This window comes from Phallusia mammillata, chromosome 3 (assembly GCF_965637545.1).
Source record: "Phallusia mammillata chromosome 3, kaPhaMamm4.hap1.1, whole genome shotgun sequence".
Classification (NCBI taxonomy): Eukaryota; Metazoa; Chordata; class Ascidiacea; order Phlebobranchia; family Ascidiidae; genus Phallusia; species Phallusia mammillata.
In genome coordinates this window covers 28,880,949-28,893,885 of record NC_137254.1, presented here as the reverse complement: position 1 = coordinate 28,893,885, position 12,937 = coordinate 28,880,949, and the positions used below count along the sequence as shown (strand labels likewise).

The following is a 12,937-nucleotide window of genomic DNA, read 5'->3' as shown; positions in this document are numbered from 1 at the left end:
ATACTTTTTTTCTTTACTTTAACTAAGTTGTTTAACTTTGTTGGATGGCTTCATTAAAAACGTGTGTTTTTACAATGCAATAGAAATATCAAACCTTGTGCCGTTTTTTTCCACACTATATATTTGTTTTAAAAGAACGTAATAAACCAAAACATATTAGATTTATACCAAAACTTAAAAAATACCACAATAAACTAGGACTGGAAATATCAACGCAACGTTGCCTCATACAAATTGACTTTGGGTGGTTGGAAATGTCACAAACAAATTGACTTGACCCGAAAATTTGTTTAGGTTTACCTTCTTTGTTGTTTGTGGTGTAAATCTGCAAATATACCAAAAAACTTGCTACGTTGCATAAACTTTGAAATAAGTTGCGTCAACATTAATTGACTAATAGTGGTTTTGGAGTAGATTCCAGAGAAAAGTTCTTTTAAAACGTCAAAACTAACGGTTATCAAACGACACCAGTAAGACTTAATTAGCTTTATGTTTCTGCACAAAACGTATGTCAGTACTAATATCAACCAACCATATTCCGCGAAAATACTCAACAGTTTCTAACACAAAGATCGCAACTCTCAAGTCTCTCAGTCAGTAATTTGAAACAACACCGATAGCCTTTGAGATGAAACCTCGCAATGACAAGGTTACTAAACCACAATAGATGAACAGCTATCTCTGCTGTTTTAATTTATGAGGGGCATATATATTAAATATAATCGTCGTAGTTGTCGATTTTGTAATGGTCACGTGAAATGCAGGTAAGACTTCATGTACTCAATCCCACTTACTTTTTTGGCCAAATCGTTAACCAGTGTTTCTTATTTTTAAGCTTCAAACTTGACTCTTAAATAAATCTGCAGCGCCCACGAGCGCAAGAAAATACAAGCAATTCAAACCCACAATTCGTAATGTATATTAAAAACGCTATACTCAAAGACAAGCTACCAAACAGGCTATGCACTTTGCACTAAAAAACTTTTGATCTAATTTGTAAGTATGAAAAAATGTCTGTTTGTGCACATTACTTATAAGCTTATTTAAACCCATAAACCGAAAATAAATTTGGGTGTAAGCTAAGGCGATTAACTGCAAAAAAGAAAATCTGCTTTAGAAACTGTCCGCCCGCTTGCAACAATTTACAAAAATAAAACATCCCACGCACTAATCAGTCAATTAACTCAGTTTTGCTTATAAAACCAACAACCTCAATAGCAGAAAAATGTTTTTAATAGACCCTATCAACACGTTTTATAAATACAAGTATCCATTTAGTTATAAACACCAAAAATATAGTTTCTAACATAGTTTAAGTAAATGTTATATTAAATTTCCTACTTTAGTTCCAGATTGCTTTAAAAATCCGTTTCCATATCCAAACAGAACAGCTTGCAGGGAACAGAAACATTACATACAGCATTTTATCAGTCAACAAAACCTTATAACAACAGTAAGTTGCAGCATATGTAGAAACATAATATCCAGGATTACATTAGGACTACGACACCCTAAACTAGATTAAGTAAAGACAGATAAGTAGTTATTCCAGCTTACTAGGTAGCTAAACTATCTGAAAACATGATCAAACATCACTTTTCAACACACACAAGAGGTTACTACAGCTCTCTGGGTCACTGCGGAACAAATGAATGTAAGTTAGAACTGAGTGAGCACCTTTGGCAGATCTCCTGCCTGCAGCTACAACGTAAGAAAAAAGTCTGCTGGAAGGTCAATCGGGTCAAAGGTTGCCGGTTTGGCTGCGTGTAGTGAATTGTGCTTCCAAGCAGCGGATCTGAGGGGTTTTCATGGCCAACACTTTTGAGAGCAGCTGGACAAAAGTAACATAATAATGACAAACATTTACAATAGGAATCCGAATCCCACCGCAGGCTAGATTTTTCAAGCCTACGCCTTGCCATATGGTGGTGAATGCTTGGTGACCGGTTGATTCGGTATGGTGCCTTTAATGGAAATATATGAGTGTGCCGTGATCGCTGGTCTGCATTGACGCTTCAGGGCTGATTCCACTTATGAATTTATGTTCATCTTGACTGATACTGGTCAATCTTGCCAACCAGAAGTTCTCTTTAACAGTACTATGAGGCAGTGTGCTACTGCATACACATGCACTATAATACACACAATGTAATGTGACTACCTCCACTTAAAGTTTAAATTATTTCATTTGTGTTACAACGCTCATCCGTTTTTAATTGACTCTTTGACGGTAATTATTCTTTTCATTAGCTTCGCTTTACTGCCATATGTTCCAAACTGCGGGGAATAATAATTAAAAAAACAAAATAAGAAAGAACACTGCAGCATTCATAACTAAAAACCTCATTTTTTGTTGATATACTTTTTGCCTAAAATTGATTAACCGAAACTCCAAACATATTTGCCTTCCGAACATAGTCAGTCTTTTCTCCCAAAGTTTAGATCGCAACACTAGCCAATAAAACAGTAGCCTACACAGGGAAACTTTGTAGAAAAATTTATTTGCACATATTAATAAGCGGTGATTATACAAAAAACGCACAACAAGCACAAAATAGCGAATACTAATACAAGTAAAATGCGGTGACAAGTGTCGATTTTAATTTTTCGTCACTTCAGTGACTTTACACAAAGTGATATTTCGTTAAGGCCAACCACTAAATAGTTTAAAACAAATGAATCGTTTGCAGCTAGTTCAAGATTCTCTCACAGATGGCGAGTCCATTATCTGCACATGAACCGTCGTCCATCTGGAAGTTATAATTGAAATACAACCATCCACAATCTTGTCCTGAACCCCCGTTGTCAGGTTGGCCGGTTGAAAAATCGGTATTGTTGGATGTTACAGCAACGCCATCAACATATTTCCAAACTCCTTCTTGGTCGAGGTCGGACAAGCCAATCCAGTAATTTGACGGTGGAGCGGGACGTAGCACATTTTCAATAATCGAGCTGGAACATAGTTTTTTTTAAGCCTACTTGTTTGTCAGAGCCACAAAGGCGTTAGTTCTAATGCAAATTCTGCTAAAGATCATAATAATAAAAGGTTACAGTTATAAACGAAATCATTGATGTGCGTACCATACAATGTGAATTAAGCCACATTTTGCGGCTTTTTAAGAGGTTGATGAGGGGTAACATGACAGTAATCAGGTTGAGGAGAGTTTTAAATTATGCAACACTAAGTAAAGGTTACTGTACAGTGAAAAGCATCTATTTCCTAACAAGTAGTAAGGTAATCCGAATTGAAAAAAGGACCTCATAATTTTTTTTAAATATTAGCAACTGTAAGTTACTTAAAGCATTATGCTTAAAGGAAAAAGAGTATTGTTAAAAAGTCTTATATTGGCCTCACGTTAACGTCCGAGTGCTTAAAGCTAAACCTATATTACATACTTGCGAACAGTTGCGTTTCTCATTCCCCAGGTCGCCAAATCTCCACCAATTGACTGGCAATATTTTCTTGCGTCTGTCCAATTTCTTGCGGTGGTCATAATCACGTGGTCTTTTTCTGTAAACGTGACGAATCATTACTAAAACCAAAAAAAAGATACCAGACCGCAAACAGGGGCGATAACCTGCATCAGGTCGATGTTTTAGACAGGATTAGTGCCTGCCACACAGACATCGATAGGTTACATATGCTACACAGCGCCTGGTTATAAATTGCCAGTTTGATCTCAGTCAGCAACAACTTCCATAACCCAAGAGTACGTTTTTTGTTTGGGTCAGCCCTTAACTGACAAATGTTATTAGTATGTGTTAGGCATGTTTAGCACACGAAAAATACAGGGCTTTATGTAATTCCATATTTGGTCTGCACCGAACCTGCATGAGGAATGGTTAGGGGCTGAATTTAGTAACGAATGTTCCCTTATGTAGAAATTGGTATCCTGAAAGTAATTTATAGTTTTGTACAGTTAAAACTCAACTTCGCGCCTTAAAATTATAATAATACCTTGCCCACAACGCTCTCCAGTGTGCCAAAGGTCGCAAGAACAACTATAGGCTGTAGTGTTGTCCGAGCAAGTCCCGTTGTGTTTGCACAGACCGACGTTGGCCGAGCAAAAATTAGCCTCTGCGAAAGTTTTATACTATAACTATCTATGTCCAGAAATTTTCCGCCATACACAATGTCTTATATAAAAATGTTACCGCAGAGCATCCCATCTCCTGTGAAATTTGCATTACAAATGCACTGGAAACTTCCCAAAGTGTTCACACAAGTTGCATTTTCATGACATGCATGTGTTCCACTCGTACATTCGTTAAAATTTGTGAAAGTAATGATTCCAAATTAAACATTTAATTATTAAATTGAAATTTTTTAGGTTGTAGCGCGCCAGAACGTTACAACACATTGAGCACAAATTATGTAAAACTAACCGCACTCCACACCGTCTCCTGTGTAGTTTGCGTTGCATGAACATTGAAAACTACCCACTGTGTTGATACAAGTTGCGTATTGATGACAGTTGTGTGTTCCACTCGTACATTCGTTGATGTCTAAAACAGTAAAACTACTAAGTATGTTGTGCATTTCAACCTAGGATCAATGTTAGTGACTTGGCTTACCAATTGCACAATCTTTCCCCTCTGTACCGCTCGCACAAGAGCAAAACTCTGCATTGATTCCTGACAAGCATTTACCTTCGTTTTGACAACTCCGAAAACAATCGTTGCTTCCTTAAAAAAATCAGTGATACTAAAAGAACAAGCAAATTGGGCATGGTTAACACCCTTACTTGTAAATGAAAAGGATTTTAGAAAAGTGTCGCATGGCTGAGTGGAAACGCCATTTTTGGTTGAACCTTTGGACGAACTTTGTCCTCCATGAGAATAAAATGTAATCGTTCCTCCGTTTTCTGCAACAACACAATGCTGTTTGTTGTGTGTAAATGTGGTTGTGCTTTTAACAAACCTTTCAAAACCCCAGCGTGAATAGCAGCCGCACACACAGACGAATTGCTGTTGTACAGGTTTGTCCCACACACGTAGTTGGAACGACAACCGGAAGGACAATCAACATCAGTCACAGAAAATTCCGAGTTTCCCTTTGTGCTGCATTTCACTACAAACAACACATGAGTTACTTTGAAGTAAATAGTGGTCACCTCACTTTTGAATTAAACAGTGTTCTGCATTTTACTAAACAAAACAAACGAGTTTACCCATTTGCCTAATTTGAAGGAAAACGTCTCACTAAACTTAACAGTGTTCTGCATTTTAACACAACAAACAAGTTTTGTTGTTTGTTTACCAATGAACGAATTTGTTTTACTTTGAAAAGAGTAGGTGAATGAAGCAGAAAAGCATGATTTGCTGGTTACGCCGTAACTTTTGGTGCCTTCGTACTTGGGCAGTGGATCACTTTTAAACACCTCAAAGTATCCTCCCTCTTCTAAACGTGATAATTGCAACAAAGATAATAAAAATCTACAAAATTGTTAAAAAGTTGTGAAAGATAATCTTGACAAAATGCTTTAAATTAAAACACCAAACTGGCGTCTTAAGTTGATGAAACATATAGCACCAAGCAAACTTTTGAATGACTGCTAACATTGAAACTGTCTTGTGGTGGCAAAATTAAGGAAGAATAAAATACACTTGATAAATAAAACATCGACTTACTATCAATCAGTCCAGCGTGCATCGCAGCAAGACACAGAGGACCTCTGGCGTAGTCGTCAGACCCACATAAATCTGAATGTTGCATCCAACAGCCGCCAGGACAAATCACTTTTGTGATCGAGTGTTTTAAATCCGACAGTTTTGTATCGCACGTGGCTAAGTAAAAAGTCAAATAATAAATTAGAGGATTTTTATGGACCTGATTTGGTTTTTGTACACAAGATGTTTTGTCAGTGGGTTATTTTCCAGAACACTAAGACACACGCAGCACTGTGCTAAAATATTTGAGACTTTTAGAGCAAAGACGCGTCAAGGGTAGCAAGAAAGGTGGCGGAAGACAGGTAAGTGCGAATCCGTGAAACAACTCATGAGGAAGTGACTTGTTACATGGCTGCACTGTCTCCCCAGACTTTATTTTGTTTACAACGAATGTCAATCACAGTTTAGTAACTTACCAACTACAACACACTAACATATAAAGTACTGCAAATTTATTCAAAAGTTTAAATGCATTGATTGATGATTTCGCTTAAAAAATATTCCTACAAACACTTTACCTAAGTATGAGATCACCTTGCATTGACGTACATCTCTGAAAATGCAGCACATTCATCAGAAAAAGATAAGTAAGAATTCGATATGTCGGTGAAGGCATTATGCAATTCAAGTTTCAGGTGCGGTTATCACAGCTGTTCTAAAGACATGCAGTTAATACATTGAATAATTTTGTAAAGTACTTTCATTTATTACTTTGCTGCAATAACAAATAAAATAGGTTTCGCAAACGTCAAAATGACAATATTATTACCTATCAATCAAAGCACTGTTATAAAATCACACTTTGATCATGTACTTTAAAGCTTTTTACCTAACTAATGAAGCAATTTTGCCGGTGCCTTGCTAATATACATTCTAATTAAACAAGCTGTGTGCCGTTAGCGTGCACACAATGTCACAAAATATTTCTATCTTAGCGTTTCGAATTGAACAACACTACATGTTAGCTTATCACATGCATGCAAGCAATAAGCTGATTGCAAATAGCCTCTTAGGTAGCCATTATGGTGGTGACATAATGACTAGTTCCGTTGAGAACAGCTTAGTCAAGAGGTTGTTTGCGGAGGAGTAGCTAATAAGCAATTCGTGCGCCCAGTGTTGTGTATTTCTGGGTTTCCACTTTTTCAAATGTAGCAATTTTGGGCCAGGCAAAATTGGCTCCAGACAACCTTGTCTCAAATAAATATGTGCACATATAACGTTTGCAGCAAAAATAATGTAAGTATCAGGCAAGTAGCCTTCTAGTTGCCAAGCAACAACCGAGGTGACCTCTAGCATGGCATTACCTAATACTTTCACCATGAAATAATACATAAAACCATGTTACAAAGTTAATAGGGATAGGCCGAGCCGAGCTAGAACCCGAGTACTCGGTATCGAGCATCGCTGTTTTTAATGCTCGGTGCTCGGCCGAGCAGTTGCACAAACTGACCCGAGCGTTAAATTGGCATATTCGTGTCCTGCTAACATACGTAACTAGAGTTCTAAAGGTTTATTATATTTAGGTGAAATGCAGACTCCATGTATTCAATCCCACTATTTTTTGCCATATAATTAACCCGTGTTTCTTATTTCAAGCTTCAACCGCGACTTTTAAATCAATTTGCAGCGCCATCAAGTGCATAAAAAAACACAAGCAATTCGAACCCACAATTCGTAATGTATATTAAAAACGCTATACTCAAAGACAAGCTACCAAACAGGCTATGCACTTTGCACCAAAAAACTTTTTATCTAATTTGTAAGTATGAAAAAATGTCTGTTTGTGCACATTACTTATATTTAAACCCATAAACTGAAAATAAATTTGGGTGTAAGCTAAGGCGATTAACCGCAAAAAAGAAATCTACTGCTTGAAAAATGTTACAAAAACAAAACAACGACGTGTTAACCAGTCAATCGACTCAGTATTGTTTATGAAATCAATATCCTAAATAACACCAAATTATTTAGTTTACACGACTCCATTAACGTTTTATAAATACAAGTAGCCTATTCCATTTAGTTGTAAATACCAAGGATATAGTTTCTAACCTACTTTTAAGTACAATTTTATTTTACATTTCTTACTTTTAGTTTTAGATTGCTTTAAATAACATCCGTTTCCATATCCAAACAGAACAGCTTGCAGGGAACAGAAACATTACATACATCATTTCATCAGACTACAGAACCTTATCACAACAGTAAGTTGCAGCGTATGTAGAAACATAATATCCAGGGTTACATTAGGACTACAACGCCCGAAGGTAGATTAAGTATGTACAGATAAGTAGTTATAGCAGCTTACTGGGTAGATAAAAACGAACTATCTAAAAACATCAGCAAACATAACCTTTCAACACACTAAAGAGGTTACTACAGCTCTCTGGGTCACTGCGGAACAAATGAATGTAAGTTGGAACTGAGTGAGCACCTTTGGCAGATCTCCTGCCTGCAGCTAAAACGTAAGAAAAAAGTCTGCTGGAAGGCCAATTGGGTCAAAGGTTGCCGGTTTGGCTGCATGTAATTAATTGTGCTTCCAAGCATCTGATCAGTGTTTTCATGACCAACACTTTTAAGAGCAGCTAGGTAAAAGTAACATAAAAATGACGAATATTAACAATAGGTACCCAAACCCACCGCAGGCTAGCCTTGCCATATGGTGGTGAATGCTTGGTGACCGGCTGATTCGGTATAACGCCTTCAATCGGCCTGGCGTACTGTGATTGGTATATGTGAGTGTCATATTGACGCTTCAGGGCTGGTCCCAGTTATGAATTTATGTTCATATTAACCGATACTGGTCAATCTTGCGATCCCATATTACAAAGTTGACATGTGCAGCATACGAGGCAGGCAACGGTGCTTGTGATTCGACTTTCGGCGGATTCTCCACTGAGCCTGCGTCGCTCAGTTGGTATGACGCAAGTCCCGGAAAAACTCCTGTCATGGGTTCGAATCCCACCGAGGGCTAGATTTTTTTAGCCTACGCATTGCCATATGGTGGTGAACGCCTGGTGACCGGCTGATTCGGTGTGGCGCCTTCAATGTAAGCATTATTGACACAGCAAGATGGTTTGCAAGTCAATGGTGCAAATAGAAAGACTGAAGATATTTTAAAGTTTTGAAACGCTAGCAAAAAAATTGAAGAGTTGATAATTTTTTTAAAAATAATGAGAATGACAAACCAGAATTTTCTTAAAAAGAGCAATAATGACAACCAGAAGTTCGCTTTAACAGTGCTACGAGGCACTACATACACATGCACTATAACTATACACACATGTAATGTGAGTACCTTGTGACGCCGCTGATCTGTTTTTAGATAACTCTTTGACAGTGAATATTCTGTTTTAATAGCTTCGCTTTATACTGCCATGGCAAATCAAGATGTTCCAAACTGCTGGGAATAAAATCAAAAATTAAACAAGGAGAAACACTGCAGCATTCACTACTTGGTACCTCATTTTTTGTGGATATTTTGCCCAAAATCCATTACCCGAAACACGAAACGCGTTTGTCTTCGGAACATAGTCTGTATTTTCTCCCGAAGTTTTTGACCGCAACACTAGCCAATCAAAACAGTGCACAGGAAAAAAACTATGTAGAAAATTTTACTTGCACATATTGATCATCGATGATTATACAAAAAAAAGCAAAAGCACAAAACACCGATTAAAATGCAGTTACAAATATATGTGTTAATTTTTTTTATGTCACTTCAGCAACTTTACACAAAATGATATTTGGTAGAGGCTAACAAATAAAATGTTCAAAACAAATGCATGGTTTGCTGCTACTAGTTCAAGATTCTCTCACAGATGGCGAGTTCATATCGTGTACACCAACCATCGTCCATCTTGTAGTTAAATTTTAGATACAACCATGCACAATCTTGTGCTGAACCGTAGTCGTCAGGTTGGCCGGATGAAAAATCGGTATTTTTGGTTGTAACAGCAACGCCATCAACATATTTCCAAACTCCTTCTTGGTCGAGGTCAGACATGCCAATCCAGTAACCTGATGGTGGACCGGGGCGCAGCACATTTTCAATGATCGAGCTTGAATATAGTGGTTTCTTATAAGCCTACTTGTTTGTCAGAGCCACAATGCAAATTGCTTGTGGTCATAATAAGGTTACACTTACAGCAACAAACAAAATCAACGATATGGTGCTTGGCATACAATTAAACACATTTCGTGGCAACTAAATTTTGATTTATCTGAGTTGTTGATGAGGCTCAATGGACAGTAGTGTTGATTCATTCAGGTTGAGGAGTTTTAAATTATACAACACTAAGTAAAGGTTACGACAAAGCATCTATTTTCTGCCATTTTTCAACTAAAAAATGGATCTCATACAAAAAGTGTTGAAGGATTGGCAAATGGTTTTAAATGTTTAAAAGAAAACATTATTGGTAAAAAGTCTTATATTGAGCCCACGTCCGAATGCTTAAAGCTAAACCTGTAATACATACTTGCGAACAGTTGCGTTTCTCATTCCCCAGGTCGCCAAATCTCCACCAATTGACTGGCAATATTTTCTTGCGTTTGCCCAATTCCTTGCTGTGGTCATAATTATGTGGTCAATCTCTAAAACAAATATTATAATTACTAAAAAATCATCTGGATTTTAGATTCTCACAAATCTTTCGAAATACCTTGCTCACAATGCTTTCCTTGATGAAAAACATCACAAGAGCAGTTGTATGCTGTTTTTGTGTCCAAGCAAATTCCGTTATTTTTGCAGAGATCGACGTTAGCAAAGCAAAAGTTGGGCTCTGAAAATTGTCAAACTTGTAAGTCCTAACAATTCACACAACAGGGAATGTGGTGCGGATTTTAACGTTATAAACAAACTTTTATGTTTTGCAATTTAGCTTACCACACTGAGTTCCATTTCCTGTGTAGTTTGCGTTGCAAGAACATTGGAAACTACCCAACGTGTTGGTACAAGTTGCGTGTTGATGACAGTTGTGTGTTCCACGTGTACATTCGTTGATGTCTAAAACAGTAATACGTAGGTAACAAGTGTGCTGTGCTGTATATTTCAACCTAGGCTCGATGTAAGGTTTCTCTCACCAGTTCTACAATCATCTCCCTCTGTTCCACTCGCACAAGAGCAAAACTCAGCATTAATTCCTGACAAGCATTTACCTTCGTTTTGACAATTCCGAAAACAATCGTTGTTTCCTGAAAAGTTATACTAAAAGAACAAGCAAATTAGGCCAGGTTAACACACTTACTGGTAAATGAAAAGGATCTTAGGAAATTGTTGCATGACTGACTGGAAACGCCGTTTTTTGTTGAACCAACATAAGATGTTTGTTTCTCATCAGAATAAAATGTAACCGCTCCTCCGTTTTCTGCAAAAAAACAGCATTTTTCTAGATGTTGTGTTATTATAGGCAAGCCAAATGAACCAGACCTTTCAAAATCCCAGCGTGCATAGCAGCTGCACATACAGACGAATTGCTGTTGTAGAAATTTGTCCCACACACGTAGTTAGGACGACAACCGGAAGGACAATCAACATCAGTCACTGAAAATTCAGAATTTCCCTTTGTGCTGCATTTCACTACACATAAGAAGTGAGTTATAGTTTTTCAGATTGGCTGAGCAATAAACGACCGCGTCATACTTTGAAATGAGTAAGTGAATATAGCAGAACCGCATGATTCGCTGGTCACGCCGTATCTTGTCGTGCCTGTGTACTTCGGTAATGGATTGCTTTGAAACACCTCAAAATATCCTCCCTCTTCTAAACATGATAATTGCAACAACGTTATCTACAACAGTTGCTTCTATAAACTGTGTCAAACATCAGGTGTGCTTGGCTATTCAGAATAAAAAAAATCTTTTTGACAAAAACTTTCAGTTTGAACACGAAAAAGCATTATTGTATTTATTGATGAGCATTATTGCATTTATTGATTGCTTTGAGATGTTTGGTTTATTAAACGTCATTTGTTATTGGATGGAGTACCACGCGAACCAATCGTACTTCAAAGTTGGACAGCCATTAAACTTGTTAAACGCCAACAAATGCCTGTTAGTGGCAATATGCGCGAAACATGTACTAATTTACAAGTTAAAATCGACTTACTGTCAATCAGTCCAGTGTGCATCGCAGCAAGACACAGAGGACCTCTGGCGTAGTCGTCAGTCCCACATAAATCTGAATGTTGCATCCAACAGCCGCCGGGACAAATTACTTTTGTGATAGAGTGTTTCAAATCCGACAGTTTTGTGTCGCATGTGGCTAATATAAGACAGCTTCGGTTTAGTTTTGTTAAATTTTATTACACTCATGAATTTGAAATTGTTTGACCACAAAATATGTAGAGCAGTTACCTTCCAGTGCTTCGACAATTCGTAAGATGGTCACCAATGTGAAGCAGATTTTCAAACAGCTTACGAACAACATCATACCGTTTTTACCTTGCTATATCTGACTGTTTTGTTTTACTATCAGGCTATCTTTATATCTTCGCTAATAAAATTCTGATTCGAGTTTGTTTCGAGAATATAACTTTGTATGGTGGTCCAATCCAGGTCAAGTAACTTGGTGATTGTGACTGTGGGACCAACTTCAATTCCAAAATCTGCTTGAGCTAAACTGCAATTAAACAAAACCTTGAAAACTAAACCTAATAGGTCTACAGTCGAAAATCTTATTGAAACTACGAATTTGACGTCATAAACCCATGGTCTGACTCGTCGAAACAGGCAGGAAACCTGCATGACGTCACAACGTCAACCGTGCCTTTCACAACTTTGTGGCTGTTAGTGGAAGTGACGAAAGCCGAACTGGAGCGTTGCAAACAATAGCAGATTGTTTGAAATTGAAAGGATATTTCCTTTTTTGTTTCAAAAAAGCATACAATGTTATAACAGTTGGTAACATATACTGGAGAAATTTCCATGACGACGCTTTACCTGGCAAACTTTCTAACATAATGCTAAATCTTTTACAGATTGCAAGGTTGTTGCTACCAGTGTTTCATACCGGAACGAACCGTTGTCCCGAAACGTTGCGATTTTAAAAGCGTTCTAGACGTCTACGGCCTACTACTGGACACCGCTTATCCGTTTAAATCGGAATCGAAAACATGACTATTAAAAAATCAACGTAATCCTGCTCCCGTTTTTAGCTTTGCGAAATATAAAACATCAAATATAATTTTTTTTCAGGCATTTTACCCAGTATATATTTAATTATGAAAGGTGTGATTTGAATTTCTTAGCACTGGAAAATGAGGATTTT

The 12,937-nt window shown here is 37.4% G+C and overlaps 2 protein-coding genes across 4 annotated transcripts; both read right to left on the bottom strand.

Moving 5' to 3' along the window:
* Window positions 1-2,482: 2,482 nt before the first annotated feature.
* Window positions 2,483-7,917, bottom strand: LOC145220710 (uncharacterized). 3 transcript variants are annotated; one of them, XM_080087948.1, is made up of 11 exons: window positions 7,759-7,916; window positions 6,205-6,325; window positions 5,632-5,787; window positions 5,282-5,401; window positions 4,922-5,071; window positions 4,746-4,865; window positions 4,576-4,686; window positions 4,387-4,506; window positions 3,959-4,078; window positions 3,397-3,511; window positions 2,483-2,952 (listed from the first exon to the last, which is right to left on the bottom strand). In XM_080087948.1, the coding sequence occupies exons 2-11, from the start codon at window positions 6,284-6,286 to the stop codon at window positions 2,691-2,693; spliced, it is 1,356 nt and encodes a 451-aa protein (XP_079944074.1). In that variant the 5' UTR covers window positions 6,287-6,325; window positions 7,759-7,916; the 3' UTR covers window positions 2,483-2,690. The 3 variants fall into 3 exon arrangements, with proteins under 3 accessions (XP_079944074.1, XP_079944075.1, XP_079944077.1); XM_080087949.1 differs by having other exon boundaries at window positions 6,205-6,320; XM_080087951.1 differs by lacking the exon at window positions 3,959-4,078 and having other exon boundaries at window positions 7,759-7,917.
* A 1,351-nt stretch (window positions 7,918-9,268) lies between these two features.
* LOC145220725 (uncharacterized) lies at window positions 9,269-11,928 on the bottom strand. The gene is made up of 9 exons (XM_080087965.1): window positions 11,777-11,928; window positions 11,312-11,431; window positions 11,099-11,248; window positions 10,917-11,036; window positions 10,753-10,863; window positions 10,556-10,675; window positions 10,332-10,451; window positions 10,149-10,263; window positions 9,269-9,731 (listed from the first exon to the last, which is right to left on the bottom strand). The coding sequence occupies exons 1-9, from the start codon at window positions 11,859-11,861 to the stop codon at window positions 9,470-9,472; spliced, it is 1,203 nt and encodes a 400-aa protein (XP_079944091.1). The 5' UTR covers window positions 11,862-11,928; the 3' UTR covers window positions 9,269-9,469.
* Window positions 11,929-12,937: the final 1,009 nt, after the last annotated feature.

Bases quoted from the DNA above. Each gene is read 5' to 3' on its own strand.
- LOC145220710 (XM_080087948.1), bottom strand. From the start codon at position 6,286: ATGCCTTCACCGACATATCGAATTCTTACTTATCTTTTTCTGATGAAT. The intron at 5,402-5,631 runs GTAAGTCGATGT...TATCACGTTTAG, and splicing joins GCACGCTGGACTGATTGATA to AAGAGGGAGGATACTTTGAG. The intron at 4,079-4,386 runs GTTAGTTTTACA...AAACTTTCGCAG, and splicing joins AGGAGACGGTGTGGAGTGCG to AGGCTAATTTTTGCTCGGCC.
- LOC145220725 (XM_080087965.1), bottom strand. From the start codon at position 11,861: ATGCAACATTCAGATTTATGTGGGACTGACGACTACGCCAGAGGTCCT. The intron at 11,037-11,098 runs GTCTGGTTCATT...GTTTTTTTGCAG, and splicing joins GCACGCTGGGATTTTGAAAG to AAAACGGAGGAGCGGTTACA. The intron at 10,864-10,916 runs GTAAGTGTGTTA...ATAACTTTTCAG, and splicing joins AAGATCCTTTTCATTTACCA to GAAACAACGATTGTTTTCGG.